The 25046-nt window shown below is 49.1% G+C and overlaps 12 protein-coding genes across 12 annotated transcripts; 8 read left to right on the top strand and 4 right to left on the bottom strand.

Annotated features, from left to right (window-relative positions):
- Nucleotides 1-237: 237 nt before the first annotated feature.
- Nucleotides 238-2305, bottom strand: C8Q69DRAFT_108071 (mediator of RNA polymerase II transcription subunit 17). Its single transcript, XM_028625091.1, has 3 exons — nucleotides 1926-2305; nucleotides 1479-1864; nucleotides 238-1423 (listed from the first exon to the last, which is right to left on the bottom strand). The coding sequence occupies exons 1-3, from the start codon at nucleotides 2186-2188 to the stop codon at nucleotides 285-287; spliced, it is 1788 nt and encodes a 595-aa protein (XP_028481897.1). The 5' UTR covers nucleotides 2189-2305; the 3' UTR covers nucleotides 238-284.
- A 313-nt stretch (nucleotides 2306-2618) lies between these two features.
- Nucleotides 2619-2963, top strand: C8Q69DRAFT_408124 (40S ribosomal protein S28; the record flags this gene model as incomplete). The annotated part of the gene is made up of 3 exons (XM_028628183.1): nucleotides 2619-2679; nucleotides 2754-2837; nucleotides 2902-2963. The coding sequence occupies 3 exons, from the start codon at nucleotides 2619-2621 to the stop codon at nucleotides 2961-2963; spliced, it is 207 nt and encodes a 68-aa protein (XP_028481896.1).
- A 664-nt stretch (nucleotides 2964-3627) lies between these two features.
- C8Q69DRAFT_107472 (hypothetical protein) lies at nucleotides 3628-5040 on the top strand. Its single transcript, XM_028625085.1, has 2 exons — nucleotides 3628-4311; nucleotides 4397-5040. The coding sequence occupies exons 1-2, from the start codon at nucleotides 3933-3935 to the stop codon at nucleotides 4924-4926; spliced, it is 909 nt and encodes a 302-aa protein (XP_028481895.1). The 5' UTR covers nucleotides 3628-3932; the 3' UTR covers nucleotides 4927-5040.
- A 552-nt stretch (nucleotides 5041-5592) lies between these two features.
- Nucleotides 5593-6708, top strand: C8Q69DRAFT_530902 (hypothetical protein; the record flags this gene model as incomplete). Its single annotated transcript, XM_028633742.1, has 3 exons — nucleotides 5593-5939; nucleotides 6007-6236; nucleotides 6308-6708. The coding sequence occupies 3 exons, from the start codon at nucleotides 5593-5595 to the stop codon at nucleotides 6481-6483; spliced, it is 753 nt and encodes a 250-aa protein (XP_028481894.1). The 3' UTR covers nucleotides 6484-6708.
- A 1341-nt stretch (nucleotides 6709-8049) lies between these two features.
- Nucleotides 8050-10542, top strand: C8Q69DRAFT_408363 (pyrophosphate-dependent phosphofructo-1-kinase; the record flags this gene model as incomplete). The annotated part of the gene is made up of 3 exons (XM_028628190.1): nucleotides 8050-8790; nucleotides 8856-9317; nucleotides 9373-10542. 3 exons carry the CDS (start codon nucleotides 8050-8052, stop codon nucleotides 10540-10542), a joined length of 2373 nt encoding a protein of 790 aa, XP_028481893.1.
- A 1706-nt stretch (nucleotides 10543-12248) lies between these two features.
- Nucleotides 12249-14190, top strand: C8Q69DRAFT_107626 (glycosyl hydrolase family 76-domain-containing protein). The gene is made up of 3 exons (XM_028625086.1): nucleotides 12249-12666; nucleotides 12719-13422; nucleotides 13482-14190. Exons 1-3 carry the CDS (start codon nucleotides 12549-12551, stop codon nucleotides 14055-14057), a joined length of 1398 nt encoding a protein of 465 aa, XP_028481892.1. The 5' UTR covers nucleotides 12249-12548; the 3' UTR covers nucleotides 14058-14190.
- C8Q69DRAFT_107673 (carboxyphosphonoenolpyruvate mutase) lies at nucleotides 14103-15654 on the bottom strand. The gene is made up of 4 exons (XM_028625087.1): nucleotides 15451-15654; nucleotides 15093-15391; nucleotides 14702-15025; nucleotides 14103-14629 (listed from the first exon to the last, which is right to left on the bottom strand). The coding sequence occupies exons 1-4, from the start codon at nucleotides 15506-15508 to the stop codon at nucleotides 14354-14356; spliced, it is 957 nt and encodes a 318-aa protein (XP_028481891.1). The 5' UTR covers nucleotides 15509-15654; the 3' UTR covers nucleotides 14103-14353.
- A 707-nt stretch (nucleotides 15655-16361) lies between these two features.
- C8Q69DRAFT_107767 (Cation/H+ exchanger) lies at nucleotides 16362-18509 on the top strand. The gene has a single exon (XM_028625088.1). The coding sequence runs from the start codon at nucleotides 16734-16736 to the stop codon at nucleotides 18168-18170; it is 1437 nt and encodes a 478-aa protein (XP_028481890.1). The 5' UTR covers nucleotides 16362-16733; the 3' UTR covers nucleotides 18171-18509.
- On the bottom strand, nucleotides 18198-20000 carry C8Q69DRAFT_480295 (haloalkane dehalogenase family protein). The gene is made up of 3 exons (XM_028631520.1): nucleotides 19274-20000; nucleotides 19012-19196; nucleotides 18198-18950 (listed from the first exon to the last, which is right to left on the bottom strand). Exons 1-3 carry the CDS (start codon nucleotides 19766-19768, stop codon nucleotides 18287-18289), a joined length of 1344 nt encoding a protein of 447 aa, XP_028481889.1. The 5' UTR covers nucleotides 19769-20000; the 3' UTR covers nucleotides 18198-18286.
- Nucleotides 20001-20738: 738 nt separating this feature from the next.
- Nucleotides 20739-21659, top strand: C8Q69DRAFT_488660 (rhodanese-related sulfurtransferase; the record flags this gene model as incomplete). The annotated part of the gene is made up of 2 exons (XM_028632063.1): nucleotides 20739-20887; nucleotides 20942-21659. 2 exons carry the CDS (start codon nucleotides 20739-20741, stop codon nucleotides 21657-21659), a joined length of 867 nt encoding a protein of 288 aa, XP_028481888.1.
- A 60-nt stretch (nucleotides 21660-21719) lies between these two features.
- Nucleotides 21720-23948, bottom strand: C8Q69DRAFT_107466 (L-amino acid oxidase LaoA). The gene has a single exon (XM_028625084.1). It carries the CDS (start codon nucleotides 23493-23495, stop codon nucleotides 21780-21782), a length of 1716 nt encoding a protein of 571 aa, XP_028481887.1. The 5' UTR covers nucleotides 23496-23948; the 3' UTR covers nucleotides 21720-21779.
- Nucleotides 23949-23956: 8 nt separating this feature from the next.
- On the top strand, nucleotides 23957-24964 carry C8Q69DRAFT_480289 (hypothetical protein). The gene is made up of 2 exons (XM_028631519.1): nucleotides 23957-24212; nucleotides 24270-24964. Exons 1-2 carry the CDS (start codon nucleotides 23996-23998, stop codon nucleotides 24779-24781), a joined length of 729 nt encoding a protein of 242 aa, XP_028481886.1. The 5' UTR covers nucleotides 23957-23995; the 3' UTR covers nucleotides 24782-24964.
- Nucleotides 24965-25046: the final 82 nt, after the last annotated feature.

Here is a 25046-nt window from a genome sequence, read left to right as displayed (position 1 = left end):
AGCAGCTTTTTTACTTTTTTACATTAATGAGTTATAGAACTATTCTCATAGGCGTCGCAAGTAATAACCATGCTTCGTATGACGAAGCAAATAGGAAAACACCATTTAAGACTCCGGTGCCGTTAGCCCTTCTCGTGAGACCGCTTCAACGGCTTCCTTCAGGGTCAGTATGTTCCCCGGAGCGCCCATGAGGTCTTCATCTGGCTTCCAGGTATACGAAGTCTGATCAGGCGGCAGTTCATCTCCAGATATCTGCAAGCCAGATAGCCAGCTCGATTGAAGAGTTAATTCTTTTGAAGAAAGCTTAAGAGCCAGCTTCTTGCTTCTACCTGTGGCTGGGTAAAAAGCACGTAATTCTCCGTGGTGTGGGAATGTGGGCTGCCAAGTAAGCAGTGTTTTACATCCTTAGCGTTGTCCGACGAAATGTGCTCAGCACTGGAAGGCTTTGATCGAGGTGACAACGAGGGTATGACGTTCACCAAATCAAGCGTGATCAGGTGAGTAATAAGAGCCTCAACTTCATCCTTGAGGCCCAGTCTAGCCGGTGGTTGTATGTCGGGAACACTCGGGAGGTTAATGGAGATTTCATAGTCAGTCCCCAAGGATGGAGGGGCCATGTGGGTACGGACTTTTATATTGAAGGAGCTCGCAGGCGTTGCGAGAGTTCCTGAAAAGCTGGATTCAAATGGCGATAGAAACTCTTTGGTGATCCTCTCAACTGTATGAGATGAGCCGCTATCCCTGGAGAGATTCACAGAAGAGAAAGGCGTCGCAGTGTAGCTGCAGTCCACTCCGGCTGATTGAAGGACTCGGTAGACGTCTTTCAAGAATGCCCCTAGCGAACGGACATGTGAACTATGCTGGAGATAACCAGCAATTGGCCGTAGAAGCTGATATTCTGGGGTTGATCGCTTCTTCGGAGTCAATGGGGGCGGGATCTGTCTCCTCCGACGCAGGTTCTGGCGATGTGCATAAGAAAGCAGAATACGTATCGAATGAGCGATACCATCCGAGAGGGTGTCATCCTCGGGCACGTGGCCCTCCGAAGGCCTGTCGTCCCAGGTCTCATTGATATCAACTAGCTCAAGAATCACATCTTGACCCTCGGACGCCTGAAACTGTATGAGATTCTGCCCAGTCATAACACCCTGGCTAGCCATGATTCGCGCCTCGCGACTAAGTTCGTGGAACAATTCTTCCTCAAAGAGCGTATCGCGAGCCTGCAGAATCCGGTCTTCTATTGAACACTCGCCATTAGAAGGGCCTGTAGGCATCTTGGAGCATCCAGTTGTACGGCCATCTCGTTTTATCTGTACACGAACAGCTCTTGCCTTCGACGGCACTAATCCCTTGTCTAGGATCAGACTCCCGTTTTCAGCACGGCGCAAAGATGCTAGCCCCCGATCTCTAAAGGTTGGTGTAGCTGCAAAATAGACGTTAACATCATCCGGTCGGCAGATGGGCGCCGAAAACCATACCTTCCAAGAAACCGTACTGCACACCCAGGGCTTGTCTTTCCCTTGGAAGCCTGCAGACTTTCCATCCTTTGTCCTTGATCGTGAGCACCTCTCCCCAGTATTTTGTCTCCGCGGCCACCTCTTCCTCCAACCTAGTTGCTGATTTCAGTAGCTTGTTTGCCGCCGCATTGAAGCTTTCAAGCTTCCAACCACGCGATACTGCCTTCCTGTCCCGTTTTGCCGATTCCGACTTCTCCGGAGACGTGATGATGTCCGTACTCAATGAACCAGTGGGTGCCACTTGTTTGAGGTGCGGAGACATAGAAAGTTCCGCCTGGCGGGGAGTGTGTTTCGAAAGCAGCAAGGATATAAAGTCAAGAGCGAACATGGATTCCATGTGCGCCTGGCTACACATAAAAAGTTAGCGAGAAGATATACAGAGCCAAGAATCGTATGGAGGCTATTTACAGCGCGAATTGGGTGATATCGGCGCGGCGCTTGTACAACAGGTCTATGCGTTCGGTTGCATCCACGTCCGATTCTTTGCTGTCATCTTCTTTTCGTTCCACACCATTCTTTTGCGCTTCGATCTCGGCTTTTAGGCTCTCTTCCGTGACGTTGCGAAATGATCCGCGCTGCGCATTGATCTGAGCAATCCGTATGGGTAAAGCATCTTCTCGAGCGCCTTTCTCGACCGTAGGCCGGAGGGGTAGGGTGAAGGAGCTGGACATGTTGGTAAGGGCCTATAACCCGTTTCAGGAACCCTCGCTCGATCCTTTAAGAAACAAAACGAAGAGTATTGTTCTCAAATCCGAAATCTTGATTGACTGACCTGCGAGCAGGACCTGCAATCGTGTGTGAGACTCCAATAGTTGATAGATCAAGCTGTCGGGCCGCGGCAGATGTCACGTCACGTGAGAAGCCACGCGCCCTACCGCCTTCCAAAAATAACTGGTTCCTTAACCAAGTCCGCCGAGCCCTGGATGACTAATCAATCTCGCCAACGCTGCGGGAGGCGGAACGGAATATCCCTCTATCCGACAGCCGGGCGAGACTTTCCGCACACAATTGGATTTTCGTGGAAAATCAGAAGAATCTCCGCACTTTCTGCGCCCGACCTTCCACTACAATCCCAGTCTCAACGTCGCAACAGTCGCAGCAATGGAGTCCGCCAAAGCCCCCGTCAAGCTCGTCAAGGTGACCCGTGTCCTCGGCCGTACCGGTATGTTGATCAGATACACTCGCTAGGGAATCGTTTGGATGGTCCATGAATTAACTTATTTCGGCAAAAAACAGGCTCTCGTGGTGGTGTCACCCAGGTCCGCGTCGAGTTCATGGACGACCAGAGCCGTTCCATCATCCGTAACGTCAAGGGACCCGGTATGGAGTCATTTATCTTCCCAAGAGTAGAAGGGAAGCGGGATCGGCTAACTTCTTCGAACAGTCCGCCAGGATGACATCCTGTGCCTGCTAGAATCCGAGCGTGAGGCCCGCCGTCTCAGATAGAGTGGCCGAAGCAATGGAAAGGGGGCGAAAACTGAGAAGGACGATATCTCGAATTACGAGCCTGTTTTTGCGCTGGGGATAAGATCCACCATAATGACTTGCCTGCGGAAAATCTGGGAAATATGAACTCTATGAGAACATGGGAGGATCGGTCCGAACGAACGGCATCACGATTGTTTCCTCTGGCAAAAGTTTGTACGGCGCTGAGGTTGCGTTGGTTCTGGAGATGTCCTGTTGCTATGGTTGAATATCCAAAGAATTCAAGAGCCGAAGTGGCGTTGGACGTCCAGAAAGCAAGTCCATATCATTTTCAATACCTTCCAGATTATCTGTGAGAATTGTAGTGTCTCTGGTTGTCCTGCGTTTCCGACAACTCCTCTTCCGGAGTACAAGGTGCCGGAACTCACCAGTCAATTGGCAGCAATGCAGTCTGCGCCCATCCCCTCAACATTATATGCACAACCAGTACAGGCAGAAATAATTGATCTAGGGACCACATCGCCTGCTGCTGTAGATCTTACAGCGTATGTTGTTGGTGTTGCCATATTCACATGTATTTGGATGCACCTGGGGGCTACTGAACAGTTTGTACCTGATGTAGGCTAAAGTAAGCAGTGGTTATTAACATTGACGTATTAATATTGATCTGATCCTATGCTGCTACTCTTGTCTGATTGATCATGGATCGAGCGTTGCATTTGTGAATCGATCGAACACTGTTTCGACTCACGTGACTTTGATGGGAACGGGCGTACGCGCCGCTCCAACACTAACGTCCGGTTTGCGCCAGTTTTCCCCGTCCCTCTCCCATGCATGCTCGCTGCAGCATGAATGTCTTGTGGCGCGGCTGTAATCCTTGGCATGTATTTGATCGAGTCTTATCGAGGGATCGCGCACACCAAACCTAATCCCCTACCTATTACGTCGCTCACGCAGCAGTCAATGTGGAATGTATGATCAGCACAGGACATGCCCATCGATCATCCTGCTCCTACTTTTATAAACATTGCAAACCCCAATGATGCCAAAGGGGCGTCCAAACGGCTCGCGGTGCGGTCACACGTCGCCCGGTACCAATGGAGAAAGCATTTTGAGGACAGAGGCTCGGAGTCCGCACCGGTCCGATCTAAGAAGAGACGAGAGGAGTTTCTGCCACTGCGTATCGAACTAGATTGTTCCTTTCTGGATGGAAACCGAAAGACTGGCATTGACGGTGAAGATTGGCAAGGCTCTAGTTCATCATCTTCAACACTGCCCATACCCAGGATCCTGGGTGGCGGGCGCGTTGATCCTTTCCGCTCCTATCCCGTTGCTTGGAGGCCTTTCATGCCAGCTATCGTGGATCACTGTAAGTTGTTCTAGCTTTATCTAGATCTTCTTCTTCTATGTGTGATTGATAGCTAGAAGTGGACATCAACGCTCACACCAACTAGATCTGATTAGCATGGCTGTTGATATCCCTGAGCTCGATCAGCCTGGTAACTCTGGCCTCCTGAGGACCAGATGGTTCCCTCTAGTGATGACGGAGCCGGCTCCCTTCTTGGTGATACTTCTAATCGCAGCTTCGAATTATGCGTCTCTATATAGTGGCTGTGACATGAAGACGGATCTTTTGCAGCTCAGATGTGAGGCTATCCGCACGATCAATGAAGCCTTGCGTGAACCCGAGAGGGCATTGACCGATGCCGTGATCGGTGCAGTGGCCAAGATGGCCAGTTACGAAGCTATGTTTGGTAGCTTAGACACCTATAACACGCATATGACGGGTCTCGTGAAAATGGTTGATCTCAGGGGTGGGTTGGCCTCGCTGGGTTTGGATGGCCTCCTTCGTCGCATTTGCATCTGGATTGATCGGAATTCGGCTTTTCTGAATGGAGCGTCACTCTACTTTCCCAACGATACTTTTGTCCTCGGAGAACCATTACCTGGACCTAATCCGGGACATTTCCTTGGAGCGACTTAACGTGTCACGATTTACGATGACTATGGACTGTATTCTCAAGCATGGTACTATTTGCTTCCCATATGGTCACCATGCTTCTCACGGACAGCTCGATTCATCCGTTTGCGGACTGTCAGACGATAAGCTACGGTGAAATCTCGTCACTGAACGAGTCATGCACTCATACTTTCTGGGCGCTACAATATAGAATCGGTCACACCCAATGACAAACCACTTCATGCATGAGATCACAAAGTGCAATTACATTGGAAGCTGAAAATATCATTGTTGGCAACACTATCCGCCTCGAACACGGAATCGCGCAGGATCGGGAAGATAAGGTTTTCGGGGTAGACTAAAACACAGATCCACCGCATTAAAAGTGGTGCGCACGCCAGCCACAGAGGCCTAAATTGCATCGCATCTCCTCATGAACAGCGAATTAGCATGTCTTTTTGTTTTCCCCACATACCCCGATTAGGAAAACGCATCGGAACCTTTATGCTGGATGAACTACTACAGCAGCTGAATCGAACAGAGCAATTCGATTCCTAGGGATATCTGAGAAGGCCCCTATAAAAGATACGGTATCATGTTCTTGTCATCCTCCCCAGGCTTTCTACGTCTATTGTCTATAACACGCCTTTATCGTTGAATCGAAATATATTCCGTCGCAAACCCTTCAAGATGGCTCTTGCTGGACAGGTAGCTCTCATCACCGGTGGAGTGAAGAACCTGGGGGCAGACATTGCATTCCAGCTGGCCAGTGTTGGTGCCCACCTTGCGCTTCATTACCACTCCGTGTCATCCAAAGCAGATGCGACCAAGATCGAAGGGGAGCTGAAGCAGAAGTATCCGAATGTCAAGGTCGCGTTTTACCAGGGCGACTTGACCAAGGCTGCGGCTGTGGACAAACTCTTCCAAGAGGTCCTGGGCGATTTTGGCAAGATCAACATTGTCATCAACACGATCGGCAAGGTGTTGAAGAAACCCATCACGGAGATCAGTGAAGAGGAATATGACTCGATGTTCGCGTACGTGGTAGTCGTTCTTAATTAGTTGAACAAAAGAAACAATGGACCGCTAATGCTGTGGGTGAAGGATCAACTCCAAAACCGCGTTCTTCATCCTCAAAGACGGAGCAAAGCACGTCTCTGATGGGGGAAAGATTATCACCATCGTCACTGCCCTGCTGGGTGCATTCACTGGTTACTACACCTCCTACGCTGGAAGCAAAGCCGCAGCCGATATTGTCAGTCGCGGAGTTGCGAAGGAGCTTCAAGGACGCCAGATCAGCGTCAATGCAGTCGCTCCTGGACCCATGGATACTCGTAAGTCTCCGATGCACTATTAGGCTACAACTCAGTCAATGAACGAATACCTAACTTGTTATTCCCTCCAGCATTCTTCTATCCGCAGGAATCCCCCGAAGCTGTCGAGTTCCACAAGGCGAACGGAATGGGAGGCCGGTTGACACAGACGAGTGATATCGCCCCTCTGGTTCGGTTCCTCTGTACGGAGGGCTCCTGGATCACAGGCCAGACCCTCTTTGCCAACGGTGGCTACACTACTCGTTGAGCTGGAGGATGAGCCATGGTGATATTAATCATGAGATTATGATTGATATTCTGTTCTATGGAAAACATGGTCTTACTATGAACTCAAATGTCATAGGTGAAAAGACCAATATATATTTCTTGAACTGGACCTATCATGACTGAATATATATATATATATAAATGCATGTTCTTATATTGAGTCAAGCACAGGTAGTAATGTACCGATGAGAATGTAATAATCATGACACTCTGATTGTAACAATAACAGGGAAACGCTGGAGCGCCTACCATGGGCATCTCATCCCGCAACCATTGATTGCGGGCTAAGACGAGGGCGCGTGGGACACCATACTTCTCGTTCCGTAGATTATTGCACGACCGTGTCGAATTTTCTTCTAGAATCGAAAACTAGCGGGATATTGTCTCGATCATCTGCTGCATGGATCAGGCCATGCTCGCAACTACATTGATCGGGTGCAGACGGCCCGATTATCCGATTTTCCAACGATGACTTCAACAACTACTATCTAGGAGGCAGGTCGATCAATCAATTGGTTCCCTCCAGGTTGAGGGGCCTTGTCTGATCGATCGATCGATTCGATCACTCGTCGCATCCAGGAACAAATGCTTCGTAACCCGCCGGGATGCAGAAGCCCAGCCTTTGTAGACGACCGCAACTAAGTAACGAAAAAAGCGGTTTCATGCTGACCGTGGCCCTGCATCCATGGGGAGACTGTCCAACGGTCCAAAGACGAGAATGCCATATCCGGGTGAAGATGCCAGGATTAGAGTACCATCGAGTGTTGTCTTTGCCTATTCTTGCTGGAGACGTATGATATCGATCGGGGGGTCCGATGCAGCACGGTCGTCCGTGACGCTACGCTGGCTTCGGGTGGGGCTCATCGTTTGCTTGGTTATTCTCATGTCTTCAATTATCAAAGAGCAATAATGCTACTCGATAGAAAGAAAGACGCTGACTATGCCAGTTAACTGATGATCTAAGTAGAATTCAAGAAGATGTATTCTTAGTAACGGGAGAGGCGCGACAGGACAGCGTGACGGATCACATGATAGGAGACGAGAGAACCCCGCGCTAAACCGGAATCAGCAGGGGCGGTGACGTCGAGCATCCAATTCGGCGACGAAAAGCATGAGCGAGAGAAGGTACCTACGTACTTAGCCAGCGTCTCTTATTAACCTCACTCCATCCTCTTGCTCTGCTCTGCTCTGCTCATCACACCGTCTCAAGCTAAAAAAAACAAAAACAAAAACAAACATAATTAACTCTCAAGATCAACTTCGATGGAGACACTGCGTCATACTGCGATTCACCGTTAGGCACAGTATTTAGTGACGTTATCCTCCCGTTCCGCCGCTTTTTCTCACCGGAACCCCCCACCACACAAGAGCTTCAATCCCCCGCTATCCAACAACCATTTGCTTCATTTGCCATTGATTCAGTTTCCAGGCACGGAGTCTGAGAGACACTGCTGCTGCTGTTGTTATTCGATCAATTTTGCCTTCTGTCTTCCATTGACACGGCATTGACTTGTTGAAAACCTACCTTCACGGGACTGTTATCGAGATGGCCACCTCGCATGCTCCCGTGGAGCCTCCCAAGAGACGCCGCATTGGTGTGCTCACTTCTGGAGGAGATGCACCGGGTATGAACGGTGCTGTTCGCGCCGTCGTCCGGATGGCTATCCACTGTGGCTGCGAGGCCTACGCCGTCCATGAAGGATACGAGGGTCTTGTGCAGGGTGGTAGCTTGATCCGCCAGATGCACTGGGAGGATGTCCGTGGCTGGCTCTCGCGAGGAGGTACTCTGATCGGTTCTGCCCGTAGTGCCAGCTTCCGGGAACGTCCAGGCCGTCTCCAGGCGGCTAAGAACATGGTCCTCCGTGGCATTGACGCACTGGTTGTCTGTGGTGGTGACGGCAGTTTGACCGGCGCAGATGTTTTCAGATCAGAATGGCCGGGCCTGCTTCGCGAATTGGTCGACAAGGGCGAATTGACGGACGCTCAGATCAAACCCTACCAGGTTCTAAACATTGTTGGACTAGTGGGATCTATTGACAACGACATGTCCTCCACAGATGCCACCATCGGCTGCTACTCATCTCTGACACGGATCGTCGACGCAGTCGACGATATCTTCGACACTGCTTCATCGCACCAGCGCGGTTTCGTGATCGAGGTTATGGGTAGACACTGCGGTTGGCTGGCATTGATGGCGGCCATCAGTACGGGTGCGGATTGGGTCTTCATTCCTGAGATGCCTCCACACGATGGCTGGGAGGATGACATGTGCGCGACGATTACCAAGGTGAGTAGATAGTCTTGTCTAGTCACATTCACCCACTCCTAGCGGCCACTGACAGGGCGTTATAGAACCGCAAAGAGCGAGGAAAGAGACGAACAATCGTGATCGTGGCCGAAGGAGCGCAGGACCTGCATCTGAACAAAATCAGCTCCGATCACATCAAGGACATTCTCAGCAAGAGGCTTGGTCTTGATACCCGTGTCACTATTCTTGGTCACACTCAGAGAGGAGGCCCCGCCTGCGCTTATGACCGATGGCTCTCAACGCTCCAGGGTGTGGAGGCTGTCAAGGCCGTTCTAGACACCACTCCGACGTCGCCATCTCCTGTAATTACAATCAGAGAGAACAAGATCGAGAGGACTCCTCTCATGGAGGCCGTCAAATTAACAAAGAAAGTTAGTGCACTCATCGAGTCGAAGGAGTTCTCGAAGGCCATGGACCTGCGCGACGCCGAATTCCGAGAGTACCACCATGCCTACATCAACACCGCGACCCCGGACCACCCTAGGATGATGCTTCCCGACGACAAGGTATGTTGAACATGCCAGCGCCCGGTATCATATGAACAATGCTAACAGGCAGCAGAAAATGCGCATTGCTATTATCCACGTCGGTGCCCCGGCTGGTGGTATGAACCCAGCAACCCGTGCTGCCGTCGCCTACTGTTTGACGAGAGGACATACCCCCCTTGCTATTCACAACGGTTTCCCTGGTCTATGCCGACACCATGCGGACAAGCCTATCAGCTCGGTCCGCGAAGTTCAGTGGCTCGAGTCAGACAACTGGGTTAATGTGGGTGGTTCGGAAATTGGAACCAACCGTGGCCTGCCGGCGGAGAATATGGAGACTACCGCCAGCTGCTTCGAAAAGTACAAGTTTGACGCTCTCTTCATCATCGGTGGTTTCGAGGCTTTCACTGCCGCTAGCCAGTTGCGCCAGGCCCGTGAGCAGTACCCTGTGTTTAAGATCCCCATTATGGTGTTGCCCGCCACCATCTCCAACAACGTTCCCGGTACGGAATATTCCCTGGGCAGCGACACTTGTCTGAACACCCTTGTCACCTTCTGTGATACTATCAGACAGTCTGCGTCCTCCACCCGTCGCCGTGTATTTGTCGTGGAGACACAGGGTGGCCAGTCCGGCTACGTCGCCACTACCGCAGGTCTCGCAGTTGGAGCCGTTGCCTCCTACATCCCTGAGGAGGGTATCGACCTCAAGATGCTCTTGCGGGACATTACATTCCTTCGTCATAACTTCTCCCATGACAAGGGCGCCAATCGCGCAGGAAAGATCATCCTGCGCAATGAGTGCGCCTCCAAGACCTATACCACGCAGTTCGTCGCCGACATGATCGCTGAAGAGGCCAAGGGTCGCTTCGAATCTCGCGCTGCGGTTCCCGGACACTTCCAGCAAGGTGGTAACCCCTCTCCTATGGATCGTGTGCGTGCTCTTCGTATGGCTATCAAGTGCATGCAGCACTTTGAGTCATTCGCTGGAAAGTCACGCGATGAGATTGCTGCTGATGAGCTCTCGGCGGGTGTTATCGGTGTGAAGGGCTCTGAGGTGATCATCTCCCCCATGGGTGGTCCTAACGGCCTTGAGGCTACTGAAACCGACTGGAAGCGCCGTCGACCCAAGACTGAGTTCTGGATCAACCTTCAAGAGGTTGTCAATATCCTTTCCGGACGGCCCACTGAAGGAGATGGAGAGACTGGACATCCCGGTGAGGGATGGGGATGTTATGAGAGTACGTGACCCACGACTGTTAATGTACCCTTTCCTGATGCGACACACGCTGCTTTCGCGAATGATTCCCACTGCGTAAACGAATTTCACTGGATGCTTTTCGATATTACTAAGAGATACGCCTTTCGGTTATAAGATTGAACAAGCCGGACCTCCCCTACTAATGATTTTCTCTTCACTTTGCTTACAAAACCCTCTCCTCTAGGTACACAATGATTTCTTTTTCTTCACATTTATATTATTTTCTTGACGACATTCCCATTTTCCTTTCCCGGGTATTGCTAGATGCGGGAGACCATGGACAGACCGGGTTGGACCTAGACCGGCTGGAAGACAAAAATCGATTTACGAGAGATACGATTCTATATCGATGATCGTGTATTACTTCTGTTTGATACAGAGAATAAAAGAAATTTCTTATTAACCCTGAGGGTGATTGTGTTGTTTCTTAATAACGCGGAAGCTCTTCTTGCATCTAGTGGACGCATTGATTGATTTGTCTCTTCTGAAACTGAGAAACCCGCGGGGCTATCTGGCTAATGATAGGGACCTACACACTCCGGCATTGGCCCAAAGGGACTGTATCTATCATCAACACTATACTTGGACGTCTCGGATGACCTCTTTAAGATGGTTTTCGACAACCGCGGTAATAAAAACGATTTCCTAGATCGATTCTTGGCTGGAAGTATTCAAATGATCATATTGTCCAAGCATCGAATGGACCAAGAATTGGAGCAGGAAATCTCATCTGCCAGGTCCATGAATAGCTAGTGTGATAGACTTGAAAATGCTACTCAAATGATATTTCCTTGCCAATAAAAACCCAATCAGAAACTGAATTTAGTCACGTATCGCCCCGCCTTTGTAGTTCAGCTGAATTAACCATGTTAATACTTTGACCGACTGGAGTTGCATAACTGTGTTGAGAAACAGACTGATGAAGTCTACAATTGACTAGCTGACTTCTCCTTCCTCTTGACAGATGACACGATTAGCAGTGCTAAGGGCACGAAGATGTCTTGTCACAATTAGCCAAACAACATATCGCCGTCAAACAACCAATTGCATCAAACTATAGTTGTCTATCCGAGCTCAAGTGTATCTCGTTATCCCACTAAGTTGATGCGGGGCGCCACCGATACAGGGAGCGCTTACTCGTGGCCTTTGACAGGGGCAGGAACGATTGAGCCATGTCTCATGTCAAACAAAGAACTTCAGCCCATGTGGAATATTATATGATCATGATCATCCCCTTTATGCGCTTGATGTCGCTACGCGCCGTTTCCCCCCATCCCTATGACGAACATTGTTCCTTCAGGGAGATATCCTCGATAACTTTATTCATATCCCAACTGCATCCAGGCGCCGCAGGAATCACAAGAGACCTTGAGTGGTTTTGCTTTGGGCTCTAAAGGCCGCTCAAGCGCAGATTGGCGGAATAAGCCGAACATATAAAGGGAATAAACCGTGGTTGAGATCTGCACTACCACTACATCTCGATGACGATGATACCCCCAGTTTCAATGGTGATCTCTCGATGTGGACAGATTAAAGGGAAAACTAATGGGATCTTGGCGTATGTGGTCTGTACCGTACCCAGAATGCACAACGTGACAATGATGATCTTACCATGTGCTGCTGCTCTTTAATCCCCCGAGGTTCCCACGCCCTTGCTCTGGAAGGCTATTGCGTTCCTTTTCTATTGCGCATCAGGTGGCTTATTGATTCTTATCTGCCGCACTAGATCTTTCTTTGTGCCTTTCTCTGCATCCTCGACAGCTCCGTCTAATCTCATATGCCATTTCTTTTATTGACCTCGTCTTGTCGTTACTCAGAGCGGCGACATTTACTATTGCTTCAATTGACCTACACGGAGGGCTGGACCGATCGATGACGTAGGAAAGCGTCGTTCAACAAGGTACATCGCCTTGTAGATGCGCAGCCTGATGGGCACTTTTGCTTCTCAGTGCTCCTAGTCCCTCGAACTTGGATATTCGCCCTCGAGAACGGTCATGAAATGGTTCGCGATTTCCAGTAGACGTCCGTTCTCATCATGGGCGGGCTTCCTCTCAACTTTGCTTATATGGTCCCAGGCCGTACAGGCCGTTGACATAAACTTTGAAGATCCTGGTACGTGTTGTTGAACTGCTATCTAGCTGGTCTTATTGACTGATGCTCGTAGAGTCGTTAAAGCAAGCTGCTAAAGCTGTAGCCACTAACATGATGAGCTATTATACTGGAATGAACCCAGGAGATGTTCCCGGGAACTTACCTCCTCCATACTATTGGTGGGAGGCTGGTGCAATGTCTGGCACATTGGTCGATTATTGGTTCTATACTGGTGATTCAACATGGAACGATATAATCACTCAAGCCATGCTGTGGCAGGCCAGTCCAACTTCCGACTTCATGCCGGCGAACCAGACCAAGACTGAAGGAAATGACGATCAGGCATTCTGGGCTTTCGCAGCAATGTCTGCCGCGGAACGAAATTTTCCAAATCCGCCAAAGGACAAGCCCCAATGGCTGGAGTTAGTGCAGGCGGTGTTTAATGAACAAGCGAGTCGATGGGACATGCAGACTTGCGGCGGTGGTCTCCGCTGGCAGATCTTCACCTGGAACAACGGCTACAACTACAAGAACACCATCTCGAACGGATGTTTCTTCAATATCGCTGCACGACTCGCGAAGTATACGAACAACCAGACTTATGCAGACTGGGCAGAAAAGATTTGGGACTGGACGGAGACTGTGGGGTTCATGACGCCGACATATGAATTTTGGGATGGTGCAGATGATACCAAGAACTGTACCCAGTTCAACCAGATCCAATGGACATATAATGCCGGAGTCTATCTGTTGGGGGCGGCAAACATGTTCAACCACGTAAGCTTGTGGAATTGCTGAAGTAACACGAGATAAAAGCTAACCTGACGCATCATTAGACGAATGGTGATCCGAAATGGCAGGATCGGACCCAGAAGATTCTCGATGCCACGGGAGTGTTCTTCTCTGACAATCCAAAGGATGTCATGTATGAGCGAGCCTGTGAGCCGATAAATACGTGTCAAGTCGACCAGCGCTCATTCAAAGCGTACTTGTCTCGATGGATGGCAGCCACGACCCAAATGGCTCCCTTTACTTACGACGCTGTGATAGCGAAGCTTCGTGCTTCCGCTGCAGCTGCAGCAAAAACTTGCACTGGTGGCTCTGAAGGAACGAGCTGTGGTCTGAAATGGACAGACCAGAAATGGGATGGTAGCCAAGGAGTTGGGGAGCAGATGAGTGTTCTGGAAGTGCTCCAGTCGACTCTCATCACTAATGTTGCACCACCGGTAACCAACTCCAGCGGCGGGACCAGCAAGGGTGACTATTCCGCCGGCACAGGGAGATCCTCTGGAGACTCACCGAGAGTCCTCACTGACCCTATTACGACGGCAGATCGTGCCGGTGCTGGTATTCTGACAGGATTACTGCTTATCACTGTTGTGGGGTCCACTGGCTGGGCGATCTTCGATTGAGCCTGTAATGATTTGCGACTAATGACAGTAAGGGGTTACATTGCTATATGGAAGGACTGGAGTCTTGAAATGTTCATCATACATAGAATGGCATGGGTAGAACTTGGGGCCTCAGCGTATTTTGTAGTATCAGTTACGTTGGGCAAAAAATATGTATTAGGATATTAGGACAGTATGGATGTAATGAAATCAGAGACATTAGAAGACTCAAGATATGCGTTTTTCTCTTTCAATAGAATGTGACAACCGGCGTAACTGACATAGATATGGTATTCTCATCACGAGCTGGCAGTCACTTAACTCTCCTGGCCCTTACTGATATCCTCAATCTCCCTTCTGGAAAATTCTTCGATAGCGTTGTCAAACTCCCACGCTTTTTCCAGACCCAACTGGTCAAAGAAATGCTTGATAGTCTGCCCTTCACAGACATGCAGGTCAGTGCCTTTCTCCTTCAGGGCACCATAGGAACGCTGCATGGCCAGCATGGCAGGAATGAATCCCGTGCACGGGTAGATGGCTGCTTTGAAGCCTAGACGGGTACAATCATCAGTAGTGAAGTTGGGAGTTAGACCCTAAGTATAGGTAATTTCAGTTAGCATTTATTACTCTATCAGAAAACCAAATAGAATGGCAGGGGACGATACATTCGGCAACACATTGATCAGAACTGGCTTGTCTCCCATCTCCTTAACCAGAATCTTACATTCCTCCTCTGATCGCGGCGATTCCATGAATGCCATATCAGCACCCGCCGCCAATGCAGCCTTGAGCCTCTTGACGCCCTCTTCAAACGCCTCCCGGGAGGCCTTCGGACCTCCATACCTGTTAGCCTGTCGGGCATCTGTACGGGCGATGATGACAAAGTCCGGATCCTGACGAGCTTCGACGGCACTACGAATCCGTTCGATGAAGACGGCAGTATCAACAACATCTTTCCCCTTCAATTGACCGCAACGTTTGGGGAATACCTAGATTCAACTGTTACTTTCCTGGTTCGTACATATTTCCTTTGCAGAGAGAGAGAGAAAGTGATACCTGGTCCTCAATATGACATCCCGCAACGCCAGCATGCTCGTACAACCGTATCGTACGGGCGATGTTCAAAGGACCACCAAATCCAGTATCAGCATCCGCAATTACCGGCTTGTCGGTGTGAGTGGTGATCATCTGCGCCAGGTTGAAGAATTCCGTCTGGGTCATCACAGACAGATCTGGCTCACCGCAGTAGGAGCCTGTAGAACCGCTACCAGCGAGGTAGAGGAAGTCGAAGCCGACCTGGTCCGCGACTCGTGTGGAGATGCCATCGAAGACACCGGGTCCGATGAGACATCGATCTGTTGCCAATATTGGTTACTAACAACCGTGAAATCTGTTCTGTATGGATAAAGCATACCTCCTTTAAGAGCTTCGCGCAACCGCGTTGAGGCACGCTTAAGTTCGACTGGAGGCATTCTGGATGGCTGTACGAACTCTTAACAGTCTTGTTGTATGTACCTGACTTTTGCTAGAATGATGTACTACGAGGGGGGCGCACTGCTATCAGAATCCCTTATTTAGAAGTTAGGATGAAACGTAAGAACTTTGATAAAAGATCGATGAGAGAAAAGCCCTTATCATGTCTGTATGTGCATCAGGAGTTTCGTATACTCTACACCGACGTCATCCCGATCTATCTTGGTGAATGAACATCTGAGACCTTCTTCTGCTCCCTCTGGTTCGTCACTCGGATACCAACAACCTTGAATGAGAAATCTGGTTGGTATCTTTTGGTCTGTCACACTTTGCCGTCTACCAGTATTCCTATATTGTCTTTTTATGAAGATCCCACCCCGTCATTCACGGGTAAATATCGCCAGAACTCCACCAGTTAATCTCTTCGCGATTAGACTACCCTCTAGGATAGATAGCACTAGAAAGCTTCGCCTGACCTAGTTCGGATGACAATAAAACACGATTTTTCTTATGGGATTCTAGACTGCTACCGTGGTCGCGTCCTGCCATCATGGTTACGTCGGTGATGGCGATCGGTTTCACGATAGACCAAAGTAGACGCAGACGATCCTTGACTGTGTCGCGTGCGATCAGGCTATTAGGTATTTACTAGCCTCTTGATCTTCACCCTAATGTTCGATGACATCGACAGTGAACACAGAATAAATAATGCTCTACCATAGAATTTAACTTAGTTAGCTACCTCATCCGAAAATAGTAGATCATTCCAAGACTTACGGTCGGAAGCTCTTCTAGACGATAGGGTTGAAACATATGGTATTATATTACCTCACAGCTGTTTAGTTATCATTAAACGATTATCAAACAATCTGCCAAGACGTCATTATCCCGGAAACTGATCCGATCCTTGGTTGCTGAACAAGCTCACTGCACTGCAGCCCTATGGATGTATATACTAAGTATACGGTTGGCTATACTTACTACAGTTTGGCGTCCAGTCCGACTTTATCGCGAGAAACTGACCGCTATTATTGATTGACTGCTCCAATCTGCGGTGTACCTAACAAACACAGGGAACCTGGCTCAGGTCCAAAGCTTGGTAGACCAATTGTCACCCAGCGTCCACGTCCAAGATAAAAAGCGTCTCGACAGCCAAGAACTACATCTCTACCCAATTTCACCGTCCATGCTAGACAAAAGTCAACCGTGGAAATCAGACCCGTCATGGCTTGGGACCAGCTCAAGCCCACGCCCCTCCATCTCTCCTATCTGATCCTCTCCACCTTTCTGGTCTTCTATACCCTTTTCTCTACCTCGATCAAAAATAGACTCTATCTGGCAGAGCCTCCACTTGCAACTGCTCTCGGGTTTCTGCTGGGGCCGCGATGTACGGGCATCCTGCAACCCAGAGCATGGTACCTGGGTGACCATGTCACCCAAGAGTTGACGCGACTCACCACTGGGATGCAGGTATTTGTGGTCGGTCTAGAGCTTCCCCAGTATTACTGCACACAGCATTGGAAGAGCGTGGGAATGCTCCTGGGTCCCGTCATGGCAGGCGGCTGGGTAGTCTGCGCGCTATTCATCTATTTACTCTTCGACACTGGCATCCCGACTGCATTAATTATCAGCGCCTGTCTAACCCCCACCGATCCAGTATTGGCTGCGAGTGTCCTTGATAGCTCCGAGGAGACGCCCGAACGGATTAAACGGTTGCTCTCCGCTGAGTCCGGTTGCAATGATGGTGTTTCCTTCCCTTTCCTTTACATCGGCCTATTCATCCTGCACCATGGAAGCGCAACCGAGGTAGCGAAGGCCTATCTGTTCATCACCATACTCTGGCAATGCATTTGCGGCATCACCTTTGGTCTGCTAGTACTTGGATTTGGCGGGAACCGCGCCCTCCGATTAGCGCATGGTCGCGGGTTAATAAGTCCACAATACTTCTCCCTGTTTCACATTGTGATGGCTATTTTCTGTATTGGACTCGCTAGTACACTTGGCCTGGACGACTTCCTCCTCGCCTTCAGCGCTGGCGTTGGTTTCGCGCGTGACGGCTGGTTCTCTTCAGCTCGATCTGCTAGTCCACCGCCCGTTGCTCTCATAGATCTTGTCATGAACAGCTCCACATTTATCTATTTTGGAGCTCTAATCCCATGGTCTGCTATAGGAGAGTTACCGACCATAACTGCTGAACGAGTGATCGGGCTAGTTGTCCTTGTGCTGCTTTTTCGACGACTGCCGTTTGTTCTTGCGTTCAAGAGATGGATTCCGGATATCAAGACTTGGAAGGAGGCTTTGTTCTGCGGTCACTTTGGGCCAATGGGTGTTGGGGCACTTTTCCTCGCCATTGAAGCGAGAGCGCAGTTAGAAGGCGATATGGCGCCGCCCTTGCCGCGACCGCCAGAGAATGGTCTCGATCCAGACGTGAAACGCGCAGTGGACATTATCTGGCCTATAGTGTGTTTGGTTGTGCTGGGATCGATCGTGGTGCATGGATTGAGCATGAGTATAGGACGTCTGTGGTACTGGGTATGTCGACGAAAGAGGGTAAAGTCGGTGTTGATGAACGGTAGTGTTGAAGATCGTGGAGAGGGGGCATACCATGACGGTGACGATCACGATGACCTCGAACAGAGGGCGCAAGGTGGTCTTTTATGACTTATGGAACGTACCGTATCGAGAAGTAACTTTAATTTTTCTGCAATCAGTTTAGATACCTATTCTCGAATAACACAATTAATACTAATCATAAGGCCTTTCCCCGTCCTGCTATATTACCCTCTAGAGAACATGGCAATCAGCCTCACAACTTCATACGGTCTCTCCTCCACTGGGTAATGTCCAGCACCGGCTATCCATACTCCGTTCTTTGCCCAGTCGACCATGTGCTGCGGACCGATCAAACGAACTAATACGTCCTTATAATCCCTCAGAAGGGTATCATCCTGGCCAAACGCAACCATAACTTTGAGATCTCTCCAATCTGAGTGTTCCAGATCCGCCCAGAAGGTTCGGACATCGTCGTCCCGCGCTGACAACAGCGCTTGAGTGTTGATGTCGCTAAAATTGACCGGTCCGCAGAGACCCTCCAGCACGCGCCATAGATAGCGATGTCGTATATTCCGCAGGATCAGTCGAGGCAGGCCTGGCACGATGTGCGCAAACCGAGTCACACTCTGCTTGGTACGGGCGTCGGATTTGTACGGAGCGCGGTACCCTTGGAGATCGAGATTTGTACTGCGCGGAACCATAAACCTCATAATGAGCGGTTCCGGGACATAGCCGTCAAAGATACCAGTTGCGAGGTACCAGATGATGTAAAGTAGGTAGCAGTGTATGCTGATGTCGGACGGGCGCGGGGGAAGAAAGCTGTTGAGCAGAAACAGACGAGACACAGCCTTGGGTTGGAGATGGGGAATTGTACAGAGGGCTACACAACTACATGTTGTCAGTGAAGTTCATTGAAAAGTCATACTTATAACAGACAATATCTACTTACCCTCCCCAATCATGAGCAACTATGACCGCATTGCGCAGTTGTGTCCGATTAAAAAATTCGATCAATGTCCTCATATGCAGCTCGAAGCTGATCAATTCTTTGCGGAGAATCTTGTCACTACGTCCATGGCCCAACCAGTCGAGGGCATAGACCTCATGGCCCTGGTCAAGCAAATGCGGGATGATCTAGTCCTCACATTAAGAACACCGTTAGCACCATTCTACCATCAAATTGACACCAAAATGGGTGGACATGAACTTACATTTCTCCACATAAATGACCAGCTTGGATTCCCATGCAGAAGAACAATCGGTGGTCGTGACGTTTCCCCCGCGAGGGTCACTCTAGGCCTCACTTTGATAAACCTGGCATCTGCCCCGCAGACTCGCAGGGTCTGCACTCCATCTCCCCAGGGTAATTCTGTCATCTCATGGCGGCCTAGTCTTCGCAACACGATTTCCTTGAATACGTACGATCCCCGTAGCTGCTTCTGCGCCCACTCTCGTTCCACTCTTCGATATCCATCCGCCTTGCTGGCGAGGTGTTGCCGACCCTCTTCGGAGAATAGGTGGATGGCGTTAAACGCGATATATGGCAGAATGCGCACGGCAACAGAAAGTATATAAAGCGGAAGCAATAAAAAGACAACCCATAACCGAACACTCGTCCAGGAAAGGGAAAATGTGCTGAGAATTCCGTACAGCTTAAAGAGTTCGTCGGCGAGAAAGGACAGCACACGGTTAGGTACGCGCCGCATTTTTGGCTCGTCAAAACATTCTCTTCATAGAGACACGATGAAAAAAAGATGAGGTTGTGGTCATTCAATATCAATATGCTTCTATACTTCTGACATCTCGAGCTGGAAGGCGCCGGATGCGAAGATGAGTCAACGCGAAGGAGCAGGCGCGAACGAGGAACCGCGGTTATTAACTTCTTGATTTCTGAGCGATACAGTTTTTATGTTCGTTTTATCATTGCGATTTAGAAATAACTGAAGTTGAATAACTGGGTACTAATTATTATTTACCTGGCTATAAAATGGGTGATATCATCGGAGCTGACGTCACGCTTCCAATGCGAACATTACAACTTAATGAAGAATCAGTTATACTATAGGACTCCAGCCCGAATCCAATGGACAATTACACTGGATTTGACTTCTCGATCCCTGGCCATGATTTGAACATACGACTGACGTCCCTCGGGGAGTGACAAATGTTGCAATTGTAACCATTGTTCCTTTTCGCTGTGTTCATAACGACTCCGCTACTACTTAGCGGAAATATGTTCTCTCTGCTGCGCCTAGAATTTCAATCGACCAAAAGAGATCGTGTATAACGCTTCGAATGAAAGGTAGTCTTGAGAAGTATCCACATATAAACTAGCAGATTTTATCGATCAGATGTTAACCTCTCTCAGCTTGTTGAATAACGGGCAGATATCTTCCCCGGCCAGAGGTTCTAGTGGTCAAGATCCAACATGGTTCCTCGAAACACAAGTCCTATTTCTAACAATGAATTCAAATGCAACCTGCAGCATGAGAGAGCTATATCCTATAGAATATGAAATTCAATATGTGTCTGACATTTCTGGATTCAACCCTATCGACACTGATATTGCTGACTAATGATATGGGTACTCATGAGAAAAATGTTCCGCACTAACAACTAATTCCTGCATTGGGAACGTGAAAACACTGGAAGCCATATATAGTAAACTCCGGCATAATGGTTAGCAGTCCCTTTGCTTCAACACTGGTAACGCCGGACGAGTTCCACAATGCGTCTGGAGCTTCATCTAGTCGGATTATCCCCGTGGCTGCGGGCCGGGCCTCACTACGTTCATCATACGAGAAACAACACATCCCAGGATCTGTGTACGTACAGGCAAATTCCCCTCGTTAGGTAGACATGTCCTAACGGATGGCCAGTTTCTTCGACATGGATATGGTAGCAGACACGACGTCACCCTATCCACAAATGCTCCCCACAGCATCCCACTTCGCTGCCTGCATGGGACAACTGGGTATCCAGCCGGATGATGTTCTGGTTGTCTATGATGCATTCGATGTCGGCATGTACAGCGCACCTCGTGTGGCGTGGACTTGTCGTCTCTTTGGACATAAATCAGTGCATGTCCTGAACAATTTCCGCCTCTACGTGGAACAGGGATATCCTGTTGCTGATGGGGAAATGGCCCATCTCCCACGGGTAGATTATCCCATTTGTGAACCGGATCCGAAGCAAACAATTTCCTTCGACGATCTCAGGCAACTTATTCTGCAAGGATCAGGAGAATATCAGATCATCGATGCCAGAATCCCAGGACGATTCTCAGGTGTGCAAGAAGAAGCGGACCCCTCTCTGAGATCGGGCCACATGCCTTCTGCTATTAATATTCCATTGGCAGCAATACTAGACACAGATACTAAGGCCTTTTTACCGTTGGATAGGTTAAAGACGCTATTTGAGGAGGCTGGAGTGCAGAAGAGGTCGCAGGTAATACTGACATGCAATTCAGGCGTTACTGCTGCAGCACTGGATCTCGCCTTGGAGGAGATAGGGTTTGGTTTGCACAGGAGACTCTATGATGGAAGTTGGATGGAGTGGACTCGGAGAGCGGACAATGCTCTTGTGGTGAAAGACTAATTTTATTATCGTTTCAATGATACCGCCATCCGCAGCGTCTATATTAAGCCCCGGTCAGATAGGTTTCAGGCCCATACTGACTATTCTGTGGAGTTAAGCAGACAAGAGACCATTGACTATCTAATGGATCCACCTTCCCATCCATTGTCTATTAAGTTTCTTTGCTTCGTCCACTAACCCCAAATCCAACAATAGCTGCACACAACCACGAACCGCGGAATGCAATGAACTGCTCACCCATGCATGCGTCGGCGCTGTATGCTCGCCGATAAAAATGGTGTTGTGCTCGATTTGATGATATGCTGGGATGTACAAACGATGCTGCTCTATATCTGGGCGACACCATGATGTTGCAGTATGCTCATCCTGCAACCAACAGAGGCGTTCATAGTGTCCTGTGTATAGCTGTCGAGCTTGTTCGCCGTGTAAGGCAACAATTGCATCCAGTACAGTCTGGACATACTCTTCATCCGAGAAACTGACGAATCTGTCACTCCAGTCTCCGCCGCGGTAGTGCATGATGAGACCGGGACGAGACTCGTTCAAGCCGTATACTGGATAATAGAGAGCCCCTATAGCATCGCTTGGTGGTGTCGATTTTCCGCCGAATATAGGACGCTCTCCTTTCTCCCAAAATCGCTCCGAGAAGAGTAAGGCGACTTTGCACGCCGACTTAAAGCGCAGGCCTGCTTCGCTGATTGCACGGTCCAAAACTGACGAGAATTTGGGGAGATCCATGAAGCGTGTCATTGTGAAAGGCACTGCCATGATCGTGTAATCATAAGCCTTGCTCTCATATGTGCGGTTAGTGACAGATGGATACCATGATAGCTTGGTCTGTTTCCGTCCATCTGGACCGGCGACAGGCTCTAACTTGCGAATCTTCCGTTCCAGAATTAGTCTGTCTTTGACATGGGGGATGAAAGCGTCAGAGAGTCGGTTGAAGCCACGATCGATGCAAGCCCATTCCGTTTTGCCCGGAGTCCCAGGACTTCCATCCAGCTCGAGATTGGAGTTATGGTGCAGTTCATCCCAAAAGACATCATAGTCACTGTCTGTCCAAATGGCGTCTGTGACATTCTCACTTGCATCAAACACATGCCGCATCATGGCCTGTTCGCTCCAGTCATCCAGACCTTGATCCATTGCCACTCGATGTTCGCGCCAGACATCACGTTGTACGGCTTTCAGCTTCTCCGTACGTTTTAAGATATCGTCCATTAGATTCTTAGTCCGCCTGTACTCTGCAGTCGACATAGGAGCTGGCTGCTTCAAATTTGGGTCCTGTTCGACTTCGGCCCGAGTCGGAATCCGACCATCTGGAAGTCTCCCTGTTCCCAAGGCCAGCAACTCGTTCGGATGTTGTTGAATCCATGGAATAAAATCGATTTTCCATTTCTCGTCATTTCCGTTCATCTCATTCAACAAATTTGCAAGCTGGAATACCATCGCGTGGTCCGCGTACTCGATAGTCTCCCCATCGTTATAATGCACACGCACAGGCAATCTCATGGGTCCCATCTCTGCCCATTCTTGCGTATCGGCAATGAACTTCGTCCGGAATCGACCTCCGACACGGTCACTGGCCTCTATGATCTCCCAGTTGTGCACACCAACGCTGTCTAGCATAAGTGCTGTAGCGAGACCCGAGATGCCACCTCCAACAATGGCAATTGAAGTGTTCATGGCGCCATTGCGTGCTGCATTCAGTGCAGTCGTGCTGTTAATAGCATCGACTTCCTGGAACCAAGCGCCAAGGGCATCAAAGTCCTGCAACTTTGGGAGCCGAGCAGCGCCCGCGAGGGCCGCTCCCATGAAAAGATAGAATGGCTTCATTGAATATCGCGATGGCCTGTAACGAACCCATCCTTTTCACTTTTGTGCATTTTAAATACTAATCCAAATCCAAGGACCTTGTAGATGTACTTTGAAGGCATTTTCTGGGCATCTTCTTGGCTTTTGCTTGGCCTTTCTATATCACGATGAAAATAGTGCCGATCACCATTTGCGCACCCCCAGGGTACTTTGTACGGAAATTTAATCTTGGAGCTAATAAAGATACTTGATTGAGCAACTACCTAGCTAGGGGCTCGACGAGCTAATCTAATCTATCTGAAAGCTTGCTTATTACTAATCTAGGAAGCCGGGAGAATACTATAGATATAGGTTCGCCTAGCCACTAGATTCAATCAAGCAAGCTTCAGGATCCAACCAAGTTAAAGTTCAGTAGCACGGACACGTGATACAGGTGCCCAGCATCTATATATATTCGAAGTTGGAACTAAGACCACTTCCAGGAAATTTCTCCTCTTGATCATCTCTGAGATTCTCAAGAAATGGATTCTTCTAGGACGATTGACGGCCGGAGAAGATTTCTTACCTACCCAAATGGCCCCAAAGTTGTTTGGACCAAGCTCCAAGTGCCTTTGGGGGTGGAGCTGGACACTGACCACTGGGCTGGATATTTCCAACCGCTACTTCACGCCGAAGGCCACAAAAGCACAGTATGGGCCAAAGTGCAGGGAAGTACTGATCTCGTCATTCTAGCAACATGTATGTTATCCCTTGAGTGATCCAGTTATTTATACATAGACTAATTTGTGCTTGTAGTATGGCACACTACCTCAGAACTAAGGGATTTTATGGCGTCCCCTTCAGCCCAGCTTTATACGGAGAGTCTTGCCAGTATAGGAATAATACCCCTTGTCTCTTATGAGACTATCCCCAAAGGTACAATATGGTTTCGCGCATTACCTCGATCATTCACCCAATTATTTTGGGTCTACTTTCCAGCACCTATGACACAAGCCCAACAGGCCCAGATTACTAGCCTAAAGGGGATGCTCCCGCCTGCCCTCGGATTTAGTATGCCGCGAAATCTGTCAGTGCAAACACATATTCCTGCTCAATCATGGGCTACTCAGATAGAAGATTTGCATGGACAAAAAGCCCAATTAGTGCTGTGGCTGCATTTATGGCGGGATGCAAGGAAGGCCGAATGGAGGCATTTATCGAAGGGCAACGAAACTTCAATGGAGGAATTTATTGAGGACTTGGAAAAAGTTGGCGCCATAGAATGGAAAGAAGATTTCTATGAATTTAAGACACTGCTTCGTCTTTAAATCCTGTTGGTCGTCTTATTTCTTTTCTCTTACTTTGTCTGAAATTGTATGTCCAAAATTATGTATATAGAGCATTCTCTATTTACATAGCGGAAGTTGTTTTGTTTATCTTTCTAAGCTAGTGTAAATACCTATAGGACTAAATAGTCTAACCTAGAAAGAAAGAAGATGCCTGTGTCATGGATATACGTAGGTAGACCCGGAGCTCTCTCTGTACGGCGCGGTACGTCGCTTCCCTAAGTAGTTTAGTAGCATCCATTCCCAT

The sequence above is a fragment of the Paecilomyces variotii genome (genome assembly GCF_004022145.1).
Source record: "Paecilomyces variotii strain CBS 101075 chromosome Unknown C8Q69scaffold_14, whole genome shotgun sequence".
Taxonomy (NCBI): domain Eukaryota; kingdom Fungi; phylum Ascomycota; class Eurotiomycetes; order Eurotiales; family Thermoascaceae; genus Paecilomyces; species Paecilomyces variotii.
Note: the sequence above shows the minus strand (reverse complement) of the source record. Positions and strands in the feature narration are given on the sequence as shown.

What these genes read in the sequence shown, in the direction of transcription:
- C8Q69DRAFT_108071 (XM_028625091.1), bottom strand. Translation starts at nt 2,188, where the DNA reads ATGTCCAGCTCCTTCACCCTACCCCTCCGGCCTACGGTCGAGAAAGGC. An exon ending in GATATCACCCAATTCGCGCT is followed by an intron (nt 1,865 to 1,925) that starts GTAAATAGCCTC and finishes TTTTATGTGTAG; the next exon opens with CCAGGCGCACATGGAATCCA. An exon ending in GCAGTACGGTTTCTTGGAAG is followed by an intron (nt 1,424 to 1,478) that starts GTATGGTTTTCG and finishes TCTATTTTGCAG; the next exon opens with CTACACCAACCTTTAGAGAT.
- C8Q69DRAFT_107472 (XM_028625085.1), top strand. Translation starts at nt 3,933, where the DNA reads ATGCCCATCGATCATCCTGCTCCTACTTTTATAAACATTGCAAACCCC. An exon ending in GCCAGCTATCGTGGATCACT is followed by an intron (nt 4,312 to 4,396) that starts GTAAGTTGTTCT and finishes CACACCAACTAG; the next exon opens with ATCTGATTAGCATGGCTGTT.
- C8Q69DRAFT_107626 (XM_028625086.1), top strand. Translation starts at nt 12,549, where the DNA reads ATGAAATGGTTCGCGATTTCCAGTAGACGTCCGTTCTCATCATGGGCG. An exon ending in CATAAACTTTGAAGATCCTG is followed by an intron (nt 12,667 to 12,718) that starts GTACGTGTTGTT and finishes TGATGCTCGTAG; the next exon opens with AGTCGTTAAAGCAAGCTGCT. An exon ending in CGGCAAACATGTTCAACCAC is followed by an intron (nt 13,423 to 13,481) that starts GTAAGCTTGTGG and finishes ACGCATCATTAG; the next exon opens with ACGAATGGTGATCCGAAATG.
- C8Q69DRAFT_107673 (XM_028625087.1), bottom strand. Translation starts at nt 15,508, where the DNA reads ATGCCTCCAGTCGAACTTAAGCGTGCCTCAACGCGGTTGCGCGAAGCT. An exon ending in GCGCGAAGCTCTTAAAGGAG is followed by an intron (nt 15,392 to 15,450) that starts GTATGCTTTATC and finishes TATTGGCAACAG; the next exon opens with ATCGATGTCTCATCGGACCC. An exon ending in GATGTCATATTGAGGACCAG is followed by an intron (nt 15,026 to 15,092) that starts GTATCACTTTCT and finishes AGTTGAATCTAG; the next exon opens with GTATTCCCCAAACGTTGCGG.
- C8Q69DRAFT_107767 (XM_028625088.1), top strand. Translation starts at nt 16,734, where the DNA reads ATGGCTTGGGACCAGCTCAAGCCCACGCCCCTCCATCTCTCCTATCTG.
- C8Q69DRAFT_480295 (XM_028631520.1), bottom strand. Translation starts at nt 19,768, where the DNA reads ATGCGGCGCGTACCTAACCGTGTGCTGTCCTTTCTCGCCGACGAACTC. An exon ending in GGTCATTTATGTGGAGAAAT is followed by an intron (nt 19,197 to 19,273) that starts GTAAGTTCATGT and finishes TGTGAGGACTAG; the next exon opens with ATCATCCCGCATTTGCTTGA. An exon ending in GTTGCTCATGATTGGGGAGG is followed by an intron (nt 18,951 to 19,011) that starts GTAAGTAGATAT and finishes GACAACATGTAG; the next exon opens with TTGTGTAGCCCTCTGTACAA.
- C8Q69DRAFT_107466 (XM_028625084.1), bottom strand. Translation starts at nt 23,495, where the DNA reads ATGAAGCCATTCTATCTTTTCATGGGAGCGGCCCTCGCGGGCGCTGCT.
- C8Q69DRAFT_480289 (XM_028631519.1), top strand. Translation starts at nt 23,996, where the DNA reads ATGGATTCTTCTAGGACGATTGACGGCCGGAGAAGATTTCTTACCTAC. An exon ending in TCTCGTCATTCTAGCAACAT is followed by an intron (nt 24,213 to 24,269) that starts GTATGTTATCCC and finishes TTGTGCTTGTAG; the next exon opens with TATGGCACACTACCTCAGAA.